Source organism: Cyprinodon tularosa, unplaced genomic scaffold (genome assembly GCF_016077235.1).
Source record: "Cyprinodon tularosa strain WSP-4 unplaced genomic scaffold, ASM1607723v1 ctg231, whole genome shotgun sequence".
Lineage (NCBI taxonomy): Eukaryota > Metazoa > Chordata > Actinopteri > Cyprinodontiformes > Cyprinodontidae > Cyprinodon > Cyprinodon tularosa.
This window is the reverse complement of record NW_024038867.1, coordinates 216,320-237,574: the sequence shown is the minus strand read 5'-3', so window position 1 is coordinate 237,574 and position 21,255 is coordinate 216,320. Positions and strand designations below refer to the sequence as shown.

General features: G+C 36.5%; 1 protein-coding gene across 1 annotated transcript; it reads right to left on the bottom strand.

The window, feature by feature from the left end:
- Positions 1-209: 209 nt before the first annotated feature.
- LOC119784683 (bifunctional apoptosis regulator-like) lies at positions 210-19,024 on the bottom strand. Its single transcript, XM_038286871.1, has 9 exons — positions 18,857-19,024; positions 14,651-14,950; positions 11,355-11,453; positions 10,869-10,962; positions 8,801-8,973; positions 8,462-8,606; positions 6,102-6,281; positions 3,985-4,181; positions 210-1,297 (listed from the first exon to the last, which is right to left on the bottom strand). Exons 2-9 carry the CDS (start codon positions 14,941-14,943, stop codon positions 1,105-1,107), a joined length of 1,374 nt encoding a protein of 457 aa, XP_038142799.1. The 5' UTR covers positions 14,944-14,950; positions 18,857-19,024; the 3' UTR covers positions 210-1,104.
- Between the last annotated feature and the right edge of the window lie 2,231 nt (positions 19,025-21,255).

The following is a 21,255-nucleotide window of genomic DNA, read 5'->3' as shown; positions in this document are numbered from 1 at the left end:
AATAGATTCAAAGATACAAATTGAAGTAAAAAAAGTAAAAGACAAATTCTTTTAATAAAGTCTGATCAGTTTAAAATATAAGAAGAAAAATTGCCTTTAAGGCACTTCGTACACTAAATTATGCATACATCTTAGTTATACAACTTTCCAGGGTTGTGGTAGATGGTAATGTGTATGTTTTAAAATATATTTTTGTACTCTTGAAGGTATTTTCCACATAAAAAAACAATTTATTTAATTCATTCAAGAACTTATAAGAACTGTCACAGTGTTGAATTTCAAGTGCAAATAAATTTATAATACAAATTTTATTGGTTTGGTCCAACAACTAAATGAAAAGATTTTTTTACTGAATAGTAAAAGATGTGCAACAGTATTTATCAGCAGTAAAAGCAACTTAAAAAAATAACAAAATAAACATTTTTTGAACTCAGCTTTACACATTTTGCAGCAAAAGAAAACATCTGATCTTTAAGTCAACACCTGATTTTTAAGTCTTCAATATCTGAACAGAATGAATGCTAAGATATGAACGGGAAACGTTAACAAAAGGTAATTTCAAAAAACTCTTCAAGTTCTATAGATTTGTGGCAATAGGACCAGCATTGCAAAAAGATGCAAAGTACCTCTAAATTCAAATCAAATATGATCCTTGAAGTAGCTGTGTGTTGCATCCTTTGATTATAATTTCCCCCAACAACCCTGACAACAGAATTCAATATATTATAAAGATATGAATCTTGTATTGAGTCTTCTATAGTGACCATTCATTTAGTATTCACTGAATTAGGCATGCTTGATAACTCTTCAATGCCAGCAGTGCTCAGTTCTGACTTAAATGTGTATAATTGTCACTGGGATACTACAGGCATTGTGGTTTTTAATACACAGAAGACATCCAGGATCGTAGCAGTGATCCGCCGTTTCTCCCATGGCAGCTTGGAGTCTCTAATTTCTCACACTGTATGATGTAGCAAAGACAGGAAGACAGTAAATCAAATAAATTGAAGCCAGTTATCGGAATTTACAGCTAAAAATGAACAAGTTGGGCGGAGGTTTATTGAGTTTGCTGTCAACTGTACAGCATTCCTCAGGCAGTGTCTGTTACCGCGCCTGCGTTTCAGGGTGCATCAGCTGCTGCACCACCAGGTCTATGTTAATGATGGGGCTGAAGTAGAGAGCCCAGTAGAAAAGGCAGTTGCACACAAACTGCGGGATAAAAGGCCACATGAGAGCGAAGGCGAATCCCTGAGAGAGCATCTTCCACAGGTGGTTCCACATCTTCTGAGGCAGCGACCTGCAAACAGGAGATCACAAATATTAGCTAGCATTGTATAATGTGCTGCTTCCCCTCAGCAGATGTTTAAAACCTAATTTTAAACACCCATCCACCCTTATCCATCAGTTTCACTGAGGGCTTCTACCTATAACCAGCAGTCTATGGACAAAGGGTGGGGTACACACTGAACAGGTCACCGGTCTGTCGCAGGGCAACTATTTTTGAACATATAAATGATAAACAGTTTTTACTTTTACAGCCCTTTAGCAATTCAGGGCACTGTAATTCAGGCATTCACTGCCACAGTAATAATTGTATGCAACACTGTAGCCACAGCTTCCTTAGGCCACTCTGACAGAAGTGAGGCTGACATACAATCGTTTCTTCTCTCTGACCATCATCAGCAGGAAAGGCAGGTGAAGTCACAATGAGACCAGCAAACCAGTAGTTCCAGGTTAAACTTCTGCTCTGGATCTGAATTTTTTTGTGAAATCTGATTTTTTTGCGTGATTACGCTTCCAAATATACAGGTGCTGGTCATAAAATTTGAATATCATGAAAAAGTAGATTGATTTCAGTAATTCCATTTAAAAAGTGAAACTTGTATATTATATTCATACATTACATACAAACTCATATATTTCAGATGTTTATTTTGTTTAATTTTGATTATTACAAATGACAACAAATGAAAATCTCAAATTCATCATATCAGAAAATTAGAATATTACTGAAGACCAATAAAAACAAAGGATTTATAGAAATGTTGGCCAACTGAAAAGTATGAACATGAAAAGTATGAGCATGTACAGCACTCAGTATTTAGTTGGGCCTCCTTTGGCCTGTATTACTGCAGCAATGCGGCGTGGCATGGAGTCGATCAGTCTGTGGCACTGCTCAGGTGTTATGATAGCCCAGGTTGCTCTAATAGTGGCTTTTAGCTCTTCTGAATTGTTGGGTCTGGTGTATTGCATCTTCTTCTTCACAATACCCCATAGATTTTCTATGGGGTTAAGGTCAGGAGAGTTTGCTGGCCAATTAAGAACAGGGATACCATGGTCCTTCAACCAGGTACTGGTAGCTTTGGCACTGTGTGCAGGTGCCAAGTCCTGTTGGAAAATGAAATCTGCATCTCCAAAAAGTTGGTCAGCTGCAGGAAGCATGAAGTGCTCTAAAACTTCCTGGTATGTGGCTGCGTTGACCCTGGACCTCAGAAAACACAATGGACCAACACCAGCAGATGACATGGCACCCCAAACCATCACTGACTGTGGAAACTTTACACTGGACTTCAAGCAACGTGGATGAAGTGCCTCTCTTCTTTTCCTCCAGACTCTGGGACCTTGATTTCCAAAGGAAATGCAAAATTTACTTTCATCAGAGAACATGACTTTGGACCACTCACCAGCAGTCCAGTCCTGTTTCTCTTTAGCCCAGGCAAGACGCTTCTGACGCTGTCTGTGGTTCAAGAGTGGCTTGACACAAGGAATGCGACAGCAGAAACCCATGTCTTTCATACGTCTGTGTGTGGTGGTTCTTGAAGCACTCACTCCAGCTGCAGTCCACTCTTTGTGAATCTCCCCCACATTTTTGAATGGGTTTTGTTTCACAATCCTCTCCAGGGTGCGGTTATCTCTCTTGCTTGTACACTTTTTTCGACCACATCTTTTCCTTCCCTTCGCCTCTCTATTAATGTGCTTGGACACTGAGCTCTGTGAACAGCCAGCCTCTTTAGCGATGACCTTTTGTGTCTTGCCCTCCTTGTGCAAGGTGTCGATGGTCGTCTTTTGGACAACTGTCAAGTCAGCAGTCTTCCCCATGATTGTGTAGCCTATAGAACTAGACTGAAAGACCATTTAAAGGCTTTTGCAGGTGGTTTGAGTTAATTAGCTGATTAGAGTGTGGCACCAGGGGCCATCAATTTTGAACCTTTTCACAATATTCTAATTTTCTGATATGATGAATTTGAGATTTTCATTTGTTGTCATTTGTAATCATCAAAATTAAACAAAATAAACATCTGAAATATATGAGTTTGTATGTAATGTATGAATATAATATACAAGTTTCACTTTTTAAATGGAATTACTGAAATCAATCTACTTTTTCATGATATTCTAATTTTATGACCAGCACCTGTATGTGACTTGTATGTGATCTCCTTTGTGAACTGCATTCATACAATGCAGTAGTGGACGCAATGACATCACAAGCAAGCGGAAAGCAAAGAAACCACTGCCCCAGTCCTGTTTTAAAGTGACAACCAAAGCACCTGTCCAGCTATGTGTGTCAAAGCCATAGAGAAGGTCAATAGGATCCACATGTCTGTGGGAAGCTGATACTACAGCATAACAGGCCCCTTCTGCGTGGAGTAGAGTGAATGCATACAAACCTGATTATTATGTTTCATTTTTCATTCTATGTTGGTTTATAGTTATTTAGGCTTGATTCTTATTGCCCACAGTAAAAGGTAGATTAGGCATATTATTAAATAAACAAAATTTCTATGATAAAATTCAAATTATGTTATTAATTACTCATGAAAATTGTTTACATTTGGATTACCAGTGAGAATGGTTAAGTTATTGACATTAAAGTATCATAAAGATGGTTTGCTTCACAGCTCTGCCCAACTGTTGCTATGCTAGCTTCTTCTGCTGCAAAAACAGAAAACAAACCACAGAGAGATTTATCTTTGGAAGTACCTGATTGGGGCTGTCGTCCAGAGCCTCCACAGAGAGCAAGCCTCAAGGACAGAGAGCAGCATAGCGTTGACGATGATGAAGCGGGACGTCCAGTAGTGGACGGCCAACCAGTCCCATGCAAACTCTGCAATCAGCTGGTATGGAAGAACCAGGTATTTCACCAGAAACTCTGCCCACTGCTGCCAGCTGGGCTCCAACTAACAGAAACAGGAATATGGCGTGTCACATTTTACATGGCAACACTGTCACGAACATTAGTTTCCCGCTTTGATTAAATTAAACCAAACTTTTCAAGTAAAACTGTACCTCTCTGTACACGGCACACCTATGGTGATATTAGAAAAAGCCATCCTCCATAGGATGCAATTAGCTTATAAAACGGCACTAAGACTTTTTTTTTTTTATAAAACCAAGATACAAAAGTGGCAATGAACTGTCAGGATATAAGCGCACTGATGACTATTTAAAAGAAATTTTATGGACAAGTTTATTTGTTGATTGAATAGATCTAACAATAGGATCATTATATTTGTGACTAATAGAGATGATAGAATCCAGTTTTTCCTAATCTGATCTGATCCCTGGTCTGAGCGGATCTGCTGATATCCGATACCGATTCAACTGTTTAATGAACCATATATCTTGCCATGTCATTAAAGGCTTTAGCCTTGATATACATGCAGCATGTATGTCACAGCTAATTATGCATAACAGGTAAGGCTGCAGAAAAATATCTGGACATGAAAGATTTGAACTGGGAGATGGTTGGAAGCATGATGGGAGGACCGATGGGACCATCAGAAACAGGCAGAGTGACGATGACTTAAAGTTAAATAAAAATTATAAGGGCAAATGTGATTTAGTATTTATTATGTTGGGTTAAGTTACACAGGGTTTTTTTTTTGTTTGTTTCTGGGGTAAATTGTTTCCTGTTTCCTTGCTTTACTCTATATCAGTTGGTAGCGGTAATGCACATTTCACAAGTTTGCCAACCGCCATAAAACCCCATAAGAAGAAGAAGAGTTTTTCACCCGGGTTACATACACCATGTTAAAAAAAATAACAAATCAACACAGATATAAATGTATTTTATATTATCTATTAAGAAATAAGCAGCAGAAAGAAAGACTTAACAGTTCCATGTAAAGTGCACTGGATTGGATCTCTGATAGCTCTGATATTAACTGGTCGATTTGGGAGCTGATATCTGATCCAGTTATTGGATCAGTGCATCTCTAGTGACTAACATTGAATGTAGTGCAGGATGCTATGTTTCTGTGTGTTGGAAACACTGGTATGGCTGCCTCCTAAATAAATAAAGGTCTTTTTTTGTTTCCTTTTAGTACTTTTCTTCTTTTTCCTTAGGTGTCATTTTTTATAATATGGAACACGTTTGCAAAAAGTCTATCCGCCCATCTATCTGAATGTTCGGTTATAAGATGAGAAATAAACATCACATCTTGGGATAGCAGCTCTTGTTAGTTAAATGGGTAAAATACACATACACACATTTCCTGCATGGATCTAGTGACCTCACGAAGAGTTACACCTGTTGCTCAATAAGGGATGCAGAGTAACCAGACATTGAGAACAGAACAATGAGATGTTTCAAAAGCGAGATAGACGCCTGTTTGCACTTTGAAGGTCAGGAAGGGCCGTTCTGTTTCTTGCAGAGGTTTCTACACTTTAATACTTCCATCCCACTGAAACAGATATGTATGCAAAACGACCAGAAGGACTGTTCTGAAAGGACTAACTTTCTTAAGGGATTCTCTGCTGCTCGTATCTTTGGGTAGCCATGTTAGTTGCCTTTGCTTTATGCCCTAATGTTTGCAGTCTGATATAAACTCTTTATTCTCTTGTGTTTTTTCTTTATGGTTTTGCTCAGAAAGAAAGACCCAGTGTCTTCATTTCAATATTAATTTTTGCAAAACACACTACATTTACCATGACAAAGTCTACTTATTAAACTTCTTAGGTAATACTAATCTTAATCTTGAAATTTTGTAGCCTGATGTTATATAAAATTGGATTACACCAATAGAATCATCTGCATGTAAAGATGAGAGGTAAACATGTCACTGACTGCTTGGTCCTGGCTTAGAAAGTAGCGTTACCTGGTCGTAGAGGAATCTGCTCTCCACAGGGTTATCGATATGTGTGATGGCTGGACAGCAGGTGTGCAGGAAGGGCAGAAATGTCTCCGAATAATCAAATAAATACAAATAAAAGATTGTGAGACGAGGAGAGCGCTTCAGTGCATATAGCAGGAACAAGGACTTTCCTGCGTTAGCCGCCTGGAAAAGACCAAAAAAGCAGGACAGTTTATATTAGTAGTTGAAAAGAAGAAAACTTCACTCTCATCATTCTCTACTGCTGACAATCTACAACATGAGAGAATATTTGCAAAAATTAACGCATCTTTACTGCTACAAGTCAGTTATATAGTACCTAGCAGCCAGAATAATTTGAGATTTTTCATTACTTTACTATAAAAGATTACCTTGCCTTCAAACATTTTGTGAAGCCGATATAAAGATGTCAGCGTTTCTATGCTTCTCCTTCACAACACCTGAGTTAAGTGGAGGCATAACTGTAGATGTATTTCAAGACGTCTAAAAAAGCACTGTCTCATTCAGTGATATTAAGGAGAAATTTGAAAATAGCTACTAAATCAAGCTGTAAATTTATCCTAGAGCTCCTTGCTGCTGCCAAGAATGCCGCCATATATTTAGTTCATTCTGTAAGTCTTTGATATTTCTTTTTTTACAGATGTAATGCTCATCAGCAGTTTGAATAAGCACAAACTGAAACCAGTGAGTGGGGTATAACCGCTAACAAACAGTTTGATAAACACTATAGTGTCATAAAGTCTTTTTCCTCTTGGCTTGATGGTCCAGTTAGCCTAGCATTATCCCTGTTGTCCTTTTTGTGTGTGTTTAGTTTCTTTATTGGCAGAAATACAGACAAAAAAGTAAAAAAAGAACAGTTTGGTATCATTTGTATGGATTTTAAATAAAAAGTTTATCTTGCCTCATGTTTTAAAATAAAATACTTTAACTACAAAGATAAAACATTAGGATTATTTAGCAGTAAAATCAGTACAGTACATGTTTCCTGAACCAGTCAAACTATATTATGAGGAAGTTTAAACAAGCACAACAAGGCGCAGGACAAATCAAAATCCAAATGTTTCGACCATATGAACGATATTTTTGACCCAGAGTGACTTAAGGATAAAAAAAGTTGACACTGTGTGTGGGAGCAATGCATCCTGCTGTCTCAGTTACACCACTTCAGTAAGGAGAAATGATCCAGGATATCATTAAACTGTGATGGGAAACTTATGGAGGAATTCCCAAGATATTAGACTGAAGTCACACAGTTTAAAAGGCACCTCTGTCAAATTATTATAGTTTTATATATAATATTTGTCATTTTGGCTAAATACAGGGTTCCTACAGCATAAGTCAAGTTAAATTCAAGACTTTTTAATGCCACTTGCAATAAAAATTTAAGACCAAATTCACAAGAAACACAAGAAAAACCCGCTTGCGACAACTTAACCCAAAGGTTTATTTTAACATAAACCACTGCACTAATGTTTCAGATTTTGAAAAGCTTCCCATACAGGAAGAAAGCTAAAAACACACAAATGACAGATATATTTTAACAAATATTTAACTGAATTCACAAACTTTGTTTTAGCAGGGAAAAAATTAATCAGTTTAAAAGCCACAACATAACCAGTGCTAAGTCTTTTTAGCAGCTATTTTTCTTTGTATCGTTCTCTTAGTATGTTTGATTTGGTGATAAGTGGAAGCGTTGCAGAGACAAGAGTGGAACAAAACTGAGAAATACCGGCTGTTTCTCGGTAACTTGATTTTGACGCTTTGTGTTTCGTGTTTCGCATGTGCAACTCCACTGCCTTAATTCCCATCGTTCCGAGCTTGAATCGCTTCTTGCAGAAAATACACTGTGCCTCATGTATATTCCCTGGTTTTAGCCATGGAGAAAACTCTTGGCTGGATAGGCAATTTTGGTTACATTTACACTTGCTCATAATTTCTAGACAAAAAAGTTAATGGGGCATCACCCAAATGTCCCGGCCGCAACAACGCTTTTATTGGTTCCGCTATTGGGACGGAAGCAATAATGGCGAGCCATTTTTATTTTATTTTTTTATAAAAAGAAAAAAAAATTGTCAATTTTAACGTTTTATTTAGATTACAAAAATAAATCATAATAAAAATAATCCTACTTATGATGTTTTAAAAATTAAGACCTACGAAAGACTGATTTAAGACATTTTAATACTAATTAAGGCCTTAATTTTATTTTGAAGAATTCAATGCCTTTTAAGACTTTTTAAGGACCCGCGGCAACCCTGTAAATAGGTCAAGAAAAGCTTAAGTCTAATGTAATGTCAAGTGAGAAAATTGCTAAACACCGCTTGTTGGTTGGATGTTGTGCTTACTTTGTATTCCCAGAGGTTCTGTGGAGGTTTGACCCCCAGCGTTTTAACTCGATCCAATTCTGCCAAAACAGCTCGTCTGTGTGTCTGATTCTCTATGCTGAATGGAGGTTTTAACAGCTCTTCGTCTCCCAGCATCAACAGTAACCTGAAACACAGCATTTGACACCATAACAATGAAAAACTGGCACGACAGAAGCTAAAACCATGAGTTAGCATTTGGCTGCAGGGGCCACCCTACACCCTTCAGCAGTTTGGGATGAAAGGCATTTGCTTTAATCATGACACCAAAGTAATAAGAATTAACAGCAAAATACAGATAAATCAGTCCAATGAAACGACCTTCCATTAACGTTCTCCAGCTGGAAGGGTTCTCTGTAGCTCTCTGTCCACGGACCCAGCTGTTCCAGCCAGGACACAACTTCTTCTGGAGTCCAGTGAGACACTGGCTTTGTTATCAACAAGTCCTGGTGTTCCACCACTCCACTGCCCCAGTGGTACACCAGCACCACCACCTGGACACAGCAGGATATTACAACAATATATTCAACTGTATTCATTAGCTTTACGATCCAAACTAAAATCTTTGTACGCTGTTTTTTTTCATTTTCCTAAATCATTCAACTTTATCACCACAGTTATTCCCTTTAAAGTCCCACTTTTCTAAATAAGTGGATTTGCCCGATGAGAAGAATAAAAAAAAAAAAAAAAAAAAAAAAAAACGTTGGACAAATATGCAAGTTTTGATGCAGCAACACAAAGCTGTGAAAGAAAGAGTTTGAGTTTAAAATTGCCTTTATTACACAATCCAGCAATTAATAAAACAAAACAAAGTTAATAAAATAAAAAAGCAAAAACTAAAGTTTCTTCATCTACTAAGCATAGAGCACCATTAACGCCCCACTTACTAATTACTAAAACATTTATACTCTTTGTCAATTTAAAAAAAACTCAAATTCTACTCGAACACGAGCAATGACCAGTCTCTTAAATAACACACAAGCATCTCCCGTTTGACCACCATTAATTTTGTTCTTTCTTGATATCCATATTGCTAGTTTTGCCGTTCCAGAAATGAAATTTAACAGCACATGAACAGATCTCTTCTTTGCACAATACCTAGGACCATAAATAAAAAATACAGCTGGAGGACTGAACACCAAAACCACTAAACAAACGATCCAAAAAACAAAAAGAGGATTCAATTTTAAACATTCAACAAAAATATGATGCAACGTTTCCTCCTGTAAACAAAAAGGACAGTTAGCACTAGCACCAGGATTAAGGTGTGCCAGATACCGGTTTGTAGCTTTTGCCCCATGTACAGTCCTCCACTGGAGGTCACCCACCCATTTTTCATTCGGGGGTTTGTACAGGGACCGCCAACAGCCTCTTGGGGTAGAGCTGGTGCCAAAAAACTCAGTCCACCTTGACACTCTCACTTCTGCCAGCGAATGTAAGTTCAGAACCTTCACACAACTAATGTGCAAGGCCTTCTTCCCCAAGCCTTTAAAATGACCTAGTGGTGAAACTTGGAAGGACAATAGCCTTTCTGGCTCAAAACGCCTTTGATCCACTGCAGGAGAGACACTAATTGATGGAAACTCATATTCATACTCATCATCCCATTGGTTAAAACGAGTATTATCAGCAGCAAAGGCTCTGACATGGTCTGGCAGAGAAGCACAGGCTTCTTCTTTCATCCTTAACAAAAGCCTGTTGGATCGCACATCAAGACGCTCAGTTAGGTTGTACACAGATAACTTCATCAGATGACCCAGCTTCACACATCCGGCTTCTCTCATCTTAGATCTTAAAGTACCAGATGACAAACAAGCAAGCAAGCAAGAAAGCAAGCAAGAAAGCAAGAAAGAAACTCTTCACACATATTAAATCTGAGCTATCTTTAAGTGAGCTGGCAAAATCCGACCTGTGTGAGGTCATATGTTTACACTGGCCTTTATTTACAGGGTGCTGGGGAATAGTCAAATATACAAACGTAAATTTACTGCCACGTAGCAAAAGGCACACAAAGACATTGCTCCTAAGTGCCACATAAGCAAAATAAACATGTTCTTTTGTCAGCAAAAAATCAAATAAATACGATGAAAAAAAACACTGCTACCCTTTGAGCTACTGCTGTGATAACGTTCCAACAATTATGTGCTAATGTGCTACTCTGGATTGGAACCATGACTGTAGGGAAATACAAACATGCACAGGAATGACCAAACTTTTTAAGAAGGTAATGTTGTAAATCAGAGGGAAATAAAACACATCAGGCAACATCATATTTATGGATAACCTATCATAAAAATATTAGAAAAAAAGGAAAACATGACTAAAGCCCCCATGCTCTGCTCGTCGCCACCTTAAAGAAAAATAATCTTTTTCTCTGACTGGTACTCACAGCCACACATGTGAGCGCAGTTAAGACTCCAGAGAAGAAGAAACCCGCTCCTTTGTTCTGGACCGTCTTGGATCGACCCAGCTTGTCCCCATACCTAAAATAACAATAAAAAACAAGCAACGAGAAAAAGTTTCTACTTTAGATACAAATGAATTTTGATTTTAAAGTTTTAACATTGGGAGGATTTACAGTACCAAATGAAATTAGAGCCACAAGAAGTGGATGAATTAAGGACTGAATGAGGTAAAAACTACAACTAGAACACCATTAAATTCAACTAAACACTTTTATTGCAGGGGATATTTTTAGGTGTGAACAGTTAGAAGGCACAGGTTTAAAACATTACAGCATTATTACTGATCGTGTTAAATCAGCCTGAAAATAAAACGTTGAGCCTCTACAGTGGAGAGAGAAATCATTTGACTCTGCCCGTCTACAGTTTTGACACAAGATAAAAGAAATCTGTGTAGAAAGAACAGATAGTACCTCTGAAAGGCCAACAGGCTTCTAGAGATTTTGGGATTAGCCTTTATTTCCTCCCTTCTTTTCTCCACAGTCTCACTGAAAATCTTCTCAGTCGCATCTCTGAAAAGAAAAGATAATAAAAACATATTTTTGTGAAATGTAAAAGCAAAGTAAAACCAGGAAGCATGTTGACTGTGTTGGTTTAGTTCTAATGTTGTACTTTTGGTATCTGCCAACTCACTAAACCAGTTACAGAAAACCTTTTGAGATAACATTCATTCTTAAAGGGAAAAAAAATCCCATCTTTAAAACATTGAATTAATTCAATCAAGTGATTAAAAACATATTTGTTGAACGTCTTAAAGACAGTTGGGTATTTATACAATACTTTATCATCCATCTAATGCTGCCTGTGGTAGCAAAAAAAAAAAAAAAAAAAAAAAAAAAAAAACATACTTGTCCATTCTTGTTTATCATAGTTCCAGTTTAAAATGCTGAAAGGGGCAAATTAATTTGAACAGAATAACCTGTGTGTCATATTGTTTTTGTATTTCTGGGAAACTAATTTGCATGGATTACTATTTAAAAGTTAACCAAAGTCCTGATTGGATTTATTTCTCGGCATCAAAGACTTAGAACATACAGCAACTAAAGAATTTGTAGAGCTGAGAAATAAAAAATAAAAAAGGGGTGCCAGTTTCAAACCGAGTCTACTTATGAGGGTTTTAGAAAAGAGATGTTCTCACAATCGAGAGTATTTGGAGAACTTTGTCAGCAGACCCAAGTGGAGCTCCTTCCCTTGGCTACTTAACTAATACTTTCACCCAGAACAGTTTATAATGATTTCAACTCTTAACTCAAGTCTTCTTAAACAATGTAACTGACTTATTAGAGCATTTTACTTCTAGAGGATGGTCCTAGTTTAAGGAACAGGACCTGTTGATGCTGAACTCTGAATTAATCAAACAGCATATATATATATATATATATATATTAGTGCTGTCAAAATTATCGCGTTATTAACGCGTTAACGCAAGGCCATTTTAACGGCGATAATTTTTTTAACGTGAGATTAACGCTATGTGGTTTTATGGTACAATTTTTCCAAGTACATCCCGCTGCAGCCTGCGGGAAGGCGGGGCTATTTTCCCCCAGTGTATGCATTTCTCATAGGCTTCAAGAGCGGAGCTCCTCAAGGGAAAAAGACGCTCATACACTGGGTGACGCTAGTGCCTTTTCTTTAAGCCCCACCACCAACAAACAAGTTGAGTGTCTGGTAACTAGTAGCAACCTGAAATACGCTGAGAAAACTGATTACTGAGGTGAAATGGAATCTCGTAGCAGCACTCTTGCCGTCTCTGTACGCAACAGGTCGGTATCGCGTGTGTGTGTGTGTGGGTGGGTGTGTCTGTGTGTGGGTGGGTGGGTGTGTGTGTGTTCTCATTTTTGTTAAGAGGCTGAAAAGTAACTTTCTAGAGAGCATAGACTACCTTCATCTAGTGATGTCGGTCTATTGATTTTGATGTATTGATTGAAAATTGTTCATTATTACCTTGGTTAATTAACATCTAATGTTAACTCTACTAAATTTTATAGCAGTAGGGTAAAATGCTTGTCTTTGTTCAAAAGACTGTATTAACTGTAAAGACTGTCTTTTACATCAGCCTGTTTTCAGGGCCTTTTTTTTGCCTACATATTTGTTATTTTTTGCTACATGCCTCCCCATCTTCTTGCCATATGTTTCTATGGCATAAATCAGTATCTGTGACCTGTTTTCATTTTAAAAAAAGAACATTGGCACAAACCTAGCCTGTATGTATTTTTTTGTATGTCATCGAGAGTATTTAAATGATTTTCAATCAGAAAAAAAATGTGCGATTAAAATGCGATTAATCGCGAGTTAACTCAGGCATTGATGCGATTAATCGCGATTAAAAAATTTAATCGATTGACAGCACTAATATATATATATATATATATATATATATATATATATATATATATATATATATATATATATATATATATATATATATATATATATATATATTATTTATATTAAAAAAATCACTACTGTTGTGCACAAATGCTTTGTCCTAATTAAAAAAAATATATCTTTTTTTTTTTTTCAATTTATAAACAGGGTCTGTGTCACTTAAAAATCTTTGTTTCCATTTTTTCTTTGGATAAACTTTACATGCACAAGTGCACTCTAACAAACAACTACAGGTGCTTGGTTCCAGGTACTCAGAGATTCACTTCCATACAGAAAGCCCATATTCTAATCTTCAGCTACCACAGTATAAATGTCAGATTAAATAATACTACTTATACTTCAGCGTTAGTATCAAGGTGTTACTTAATTGAATCTCTTGTACCATGTCCGTTGGTTTTGCTGCTTTTTTTTTTTTTACATTTCTTTGCAGGTGATGAAGCAGACTGAAGATGTTTTATCGTTATCTCCCTTTTATCTCCTCTTTCTTTCATCTTTTCTTCTTTTTCTTGTTTTTCCTTTCCTGTTCTACTTTCCCAATGCAGTGTCCATATAATCCGTCATACTCCCTGCATTAATTAAAATAAAGCTATTTATATGCATGAATCAAGCGGAACACTATGGCGATAGCAGTACCCTTGTACTTGTGATAGTAAAATCTGTTGGGCTCTTATTGGCATCAAGGCAATTATTCTTATTGCCACATTGCCAGACAGGACACCGTTTAACAGAAAAAAAAAAGAAAAAAAAAAAAAAAAAGCTTTGTTTCAGCTCAGTCTCAGTCTCAGTTCAAACTGACTTCTTCTCTGTGGATTCATCTCGTTGCCCCCAAAATTCCTGTCTGTGTGATGTTAACCTGCTTGCTCAATCCTGTATAGCCTGCAGGCTGCATGCAGATTCCTTTAACTTTCTCAAGAAACTGTCAAAGCTTAATCTGTCCGGTGATATTTCTGGTCTATGAAATCAGAGGAAAGCTGCTTTTCAGTTGAAAAAATAAAAAAAATCCTACAGTTCTTTCAGTGAAAATTCTGCAAAAGTAGCCCTTGTTTATTCAGCAACTGATTATTTTATTCAGGATAGAGCAGCTATTTGGGGATGGGTGTTGCTACCTTACCCAAGTTGTTCTCATATTTTTTACCCTCAAAGCATACAACTAAATTTAAATAATTCGATACCACTGCAACTATAAAAACAGACAAACATCCTGAACATTAATGTTGTGTTTCACAATATTCTTGGATTTAGTTTAAATTTATTCATATTCCTATAACTTAACTTAAAAAGCAAACAGTCCCCAGATGTGAAGCAGTGGTTAAAAGCATACCTTAGCATTATGTTGATTTTAGGGAAGCCTTCCCATTTCTCTCGACACTCTGGGCATTCAGTCTTGTGTGAAGACTCCCACCACTGTGCCAAACAGTGGCGGCAGAAGTTATGGCCACAGGTCAAGGTGGTGGGGTTGACCAAGACGTTGTAGCAACAGTGACATGAGAATTCAGTCTCTGAGATGCTGCTGGTTCTGGGTTTCGACTGGTGGGAATCCGATGTGTGGAGGGGCTCGTTCATTACCTCTTCCAGGTCATCATCTGCTGAATCCCCCTCCATGTGGTGCAACATATCCAAACTGCAGAAGAACAAACACACATCAACTAAGAAGGAGAATATACTGCAGAAATGTGTTCAGCAGAAAGATCAAACGTCTTTCTGAAAGCCAGAGAAGGGCAAGATTTTGCTAAATTTGTTTCAGATACATGTTTGATTTTTTTTTTTTTTTTTTTTTTTTTTTTTAGCACAAAACAGGCTTCTTTTTTTTTTCAAAGCACCCTATGTGGTCTTTCTTAACCCTCCTATCGTCCTCAAATATAGTAACAAATTTGGTCCTTGGGGTCAATTTGACCCCAGGGATATTTACCTCCAGAAAATGATTTACAGAATATTGTTGACCAAGTTTTTGTGACAGGCACTTTGTTTATTTGTTGAATACATAAATAACCCCTTGAAAATCAGTGAGTTGACCTTCCCTCTAGCGCCACCATCAGGCCAAACCTTTAAATGAAAATGAGTTTATTTTGATTTTTTTATACAAATCTTCTCAAATTTACAGGTTTTGAGCACATTCATGACTCTGAGCACATTCATGACTCTTACCAAATGAACCATATTGATTAATGTTGGTGACTCCCCCTTTCCTCTCATAAACATATTTATTTACTTATTTTTATCTATTTTGTTGTAATATATTTGTTGCTAGTTACTGTAGGATCTTACTCACCCCTCCTCTTTTGTTATCCGGGCTTGGGACCGGCAATGGCAGAGTTATAGAGTTTTTTTGTTTGTTTTTGTTTTTTTATGATTTTTTTTGGTTGTTTTTTCTGTTTTTTTTTTGTTGTTTTTTTTTATTCATTTGTGTGACAGAAAATGGATAATGAGAACATGTCACGTAGTAGTTAGAACATGGAACAGTTTTTAGAGAGAAACAACATGGTGGCTGGAAATATTGCCCTTCCAGTCTCAGCATTCCAAAGACTTGCTGTTGCTTCACCTTTTGACTTATAAAGTCCTGCCAAAATTAGCAAGCCAATGTAGGCTTCCAAATCAACTAGATCCAAGTCTTTCCAACTGTCCCCATAAACACGCTTTCCCTCTAAATTTGTCATCCCAAGCACAATATTTTTGATTGATGGTGTTATGAAGAGCTCGAATGATGACGTCATCAACATGGCTGACTGCATATCTGGTGGGTCCTGGAACCATTTTGATTATATTACTTGCGCTATGTCTACCCTGCTGTTTCAGTGGGGAAAGGGACCATATTATTTTTCCATTTTTGGATGAAATTGTGTCTGCTGGTGGTTGAGGGACAACAGGAGGGTCAACACTCTCATTCTCATCAGATGAGAATTCCTCAAAATCAGGGTCCTCCTCAACACAATCCTCAGTCTCAGAGACAGTCTCCTCTAAGTCACTTTCACTGTCAAAGAGCTGCTCCAAAACCTCTTTGACAGTAAACCTTTTCCAGAAGACATTTTCAAAGAGAGAGTGTGCAGATTGCAGTATACTCAGAGCACAGTGAGGAATGATTTGGATAGAGGACTGTAGTGCAAGCTTATGTTTGCTCCTCCCTGATTTGGCATGAACTACCAATGGCGTTGTAGGAATAACCCGCCCTTCACAAGGCGGGAAAAATCAGTTCTACTTTGGCAGGTGTGAGTTCAGAAGGTCACACAGATCCCCAGATGTCTCAGTTCAAATGTATCAACTAAAATGTATCAACTCTGCACCTGCAGGTGTTGTCATGTTAGGTCACTGACAAGTTTTAGCAGCTAAAACAGCTTGGGGTCAAATTGACCCCAGAGGACAACCAATGCGTGTAATATGTATTCAGCACATTAAAAAAATAACATCACAAAAATTTTATGCTTTACCAGTTGTCCCCATCTAATTAGGAAAAGTCATGAAATATGAAGCAAAAAAAAAAAAGTTAACTAATATTTTTTGAATGATAAACATTGAATGGGGTCAAATTGACCCCAAGGACGACAGGAGGGTTAAGATAAATATGTGTGGTATTTTCAATCATCTTAATAAATAAATCTTCAGGCTTTCTTGAGATCTTTTAAAGCTTTTTTCACCTTTGAGAACGTTTCAATCTGTGACATTTTAAAGTAAGGGAAGGCCTGCATGCTATCAGAAATAATGGGGTGAGAATAACTTTCTGATGATATCAGCTGCTATCAGTTCTCCCCATTTAGTAATAATGATGCTCTGTGTTACTTTTAGCATGTCGAGCTCCATCAACTGCTAAAGCTTTGACCACAATCTAGCATATAAAAGCATGAATACACAAGACAAAGCATTTGAGTTCAATAGGACAGGATGCAGTGCAGCTTAAGAGAGGGAGAAAGATGAGGGAACTTGATTTAAGGAGGATTAAACCAAATATGCAAGCTCTAAAACTCCACCTGCTCTGCAGAGAAGCAGCATTCTTCTAAAATAAACAGAAAATCGAGTAAAGACCTGACAAAGAACCAGTTTTAAACGTGCAGCTTTGTGGGGTTTCTCATTGTAGGTTAAAAACAGTTCAGCAAATGTGGTGCAGTTAACTCCTCCTCAGTTTTTTAGGGTGTTAGACCATTAACTGAGGGAGGAAGGCTCCCAACATGAAGCCAAAATGGTCAATAATTTAAACACATCTGATTATCTGTCCCACCTACTACCCTTAACGTAGAATCCCAACATAACCAATAAAAAGGTATAACTCTGAAAATGTTTAAGAACTTTTGGAAACACAGCTTTGATTTCTTTTAATGGAGGGGAAAGTAGAGGAATTTAACTTGGTGTTCCAACCATAAAATTGTGAATACTTTAAAACTGTTTATAAAGTGAAAGGGAATCAGTGTCACTTAAAAATCTGAGAGACTTTGGAACCTTCACAGATACTAAAAAAAGATTAGATCTAAAGTTGTGTCCCATTAGACATGACAGTTTACTCCTAAATAAACCTGTTGATGATCCAGAGAAAATAATTTATTGTTGACAAAACACTGAAAACCCCTTATTATTTAGACTTAAGTAATGTGACTACCTTGGCCATTTATTTTGAACAAAAACTCAGAAATATTCAGGACACTCACAGTTCAAACACTTCCAAGTAACCACTATGTCCACAGGTTTGATCACAGTTACTATACTTGCAGTATTAAAATGTCTAGTATTAGGGCTGGAGAATAACAATACAAAATCTTGCAATACTGGTAAATACTGTGATATCCATGGCAATGAAGTCCTGTTCTTGTCTTCCCTTTGTTTCCTCTATGCTTTTTACATTTCTGCATAATGTTATTCTCTCCTCAGTGAGTAGCTACAGATCAAATACAACTATTTGCTTTTTATGGTGCGCAGGTTTTCTAAATAAAAGGTACAAAATGCTAAATTATTAAATTTAAAATGAAACTAACTAAACTAAAATAACTTGGAAATGGCAAGCCAAGTCTGATTTTTTTTGAAAAAGGAAAGTGGAAGGTTGGTAAGAAGGTAACTTTTTTCCACACTATCTAAATTAACCATTTAAATCTATCTACTGTATGTAAAAACAATTAAGTGACATCTAGGTTGCTAGGGCAAAAAAATAAAAAAAAATACAAATAATAATAATATTATATATATATATATATATATATATATATATATATATATATATATATATATATATATATATATATATATATATATATATATATTTAACTAAATAAATAATAAATAGAGTTTATGAAGTTAACTATCACATCCAGATCTGCACGTTAGCTAAAGCTAGTACAATGGTTAGTAGCTAGCTAAAAACTGATTGGCTATGGGGTTAAATTGACGAAAAAAATCTTTAATATCCAACTCATAAGAAATATCAATTTTAAAGGAGAAATAAGTCAACATTAGCTTTCGGTCGGTAACATTAGTTAGCTTGCTAATCGTAACTTTAAAGCTAACGGTGGAGCTAATTTGGTAACCTATAATAGCAGTTAACCACACTAACCCTTTATTTCTTTACACGGGGTCCTCAATCAGCTGGAGGGGGACATGATTTCGTCCTCTGAGTTCCTGCAATCAATGAAGCCTCGCGTCCAACCAGGGGGACACATACATCAGTGCTAGAATAGCCATAACTCCTGGTGCCATGGGAAGAAGCCTCCCTCGCGACAGTAGGATCTTCTTCTTCTTCTTCTATTGAGTTTTCTGGCAGTTTGCATCCTGTGTGCATTACCGCCATCAACTGGACGGAGATGTAATTCAGAAATATAATGTCTGTATATCTTTATATCTTCATGAAACTAAATTCTATCTATACTTACACACACGCACATACACACACTAAATTCTCCCAGCTAATTCTGTATCTTTTAAATATTTAATAAGTGCTTTAATTATCTTATCTGATTGATGCTTCCCTAATAAATCTGCCATCTTTACTGAACTCCCCATTACCCTTTGCAGTTCTTTCCTCTCTTTTGTATATTTGCTACAATAGATCAACACATGTTCTACTCCTTCGATTTCTCCGCAATAACAACAATTACCCGTTGGATGTTTCCCTATTATTTTTAGACCTGCATTTAAACTAGTATGCCCAATCCTTAACCTGTTTATCCATATTTCCTCTCTTCTACTCATTATACTGTTATATCCTATGCTAATATCTTTATGTATTTTATATAAATGTCTTCCTTTTTTTTCTAAATTCCATCTCTTCTGCCATACCTTATTTATTTTATCTTTAATAATTACTTTTATTTCTGTTCTACTTAGCGGGACATCATATTCAATTTCTCCTACTTTAACTGCTTCTTTAGCTAACTTATCTACTTTTTCATTACCTAAGATTCCTTTGTGTGCTGGAACCCATGTGAATTGAATACTTATATTTTGTTGCCTTATACCATACATTAAATAACTGACTTCATCTAAAAGATCTTGACAGCTTTCAGATTTTCCACTTTTAAAACTAGTCAGGCAAGACATTGAATCTGAACAGATAACTACATTTCTAGGCTTCACCTCCAGCACCCATTGCAATGCTAAAATAATTGCCAACATCTCTGCTGAAAAAATTGATAAATTATCTGTTGTTCTTCTCTTGATAGAAATATTTTCTTTTGGAATATATACTGCTACTCCTGTTTTACCATTTTCCTCTTTTGATGCATCTGTATATATTTGTGTCATATTTTCATACCTTACTTCTAAATGCTGCTGAATAATTTGATACAAACCTCCACAAGACTCTTCTATTTTTTTAGTTTCTAAATTTACTATTGGCATTTCGAAAAACCATGGAGCAATTTTAGATGTACTTACAGTTTTACAGTATGTTATATTACTTATCCCAGAATACTCTGCATAAATATTTCCTTCCCATCCAAAACTCCTTATATTATGGCCATATTCCCAACATTCTCTGAATATCTGTTTAGTAGGGTGATTTTCCTCATGCCCTTGTAAATTTAACCAGTAATTTATTGACAGTTTCATCCTCCTTAAGTCCAGTGGCATTTCTCCAGTAATCACTTGAAGAGCAGGAACTGGAGATGTTCGAAAAGCACCACTACATATCCTAAGCGCTTTGGCTTGGATTCTATCTAAATCTAACAACAAAGAATTTGCAGCTGATTTATAAACAATACATCCATAGTCCAACACAGATCGAATTAAAACATCATATATTCTTTTCAAGGATGAGCTAGTTGCCCCCCGACAGTAGGATCACCCGAAGAAGAACAGTTTAGTTCCGTCCGTTTTCTTCTTCTACGGTTTAAAGCTCAACTCACAGCTGATGACTTTTAAAAGTAGCTTGAGATCAAAGTTCAGGTGTTTCCACGAGTGAAGCCTCTGGTCTAAAGTGGCCTGCGACGGATTGTTTATCTCTGTGAGGAGAATGAAACTAGTTCCTTATCTTGTAAGCCTTCATGACGCATTGTGCTTATATCTCAGGATTTAAAACTGAGTTTGAAATATATTTGCTGCTCTGTACATTTTTTTAATGAGAAAAAAACAGTTAACATGATATTTTTTCTTTTATATTGGACAATCAGACTGAAAACAATACAGACTGTATGTCTTTAAAAGAGTGCAAGAATAAACATCCTGAAACAGAATAGATAGCTACCTTTTCTCACTGTTTAAAATTAAAACAGACTAAAGTTTTCCTGAATATAATTAATTAGATCTACCAAAATACACAGTAGGCTAAGCACATAAATACATATTTCACAGACAATAGGAGAATATTATGGAAAGATCTTCAATTAAATTTTAAATAAAAAGCCTTAGTAGGCTATTCCACAACAGTTTACTTCTCCTGGCAGAACTGGAGTTATATTCCATTTCGGTTCAGTTTATTTGTATAGAGCCAATTCACAACAATGTCATCTCAAGGCA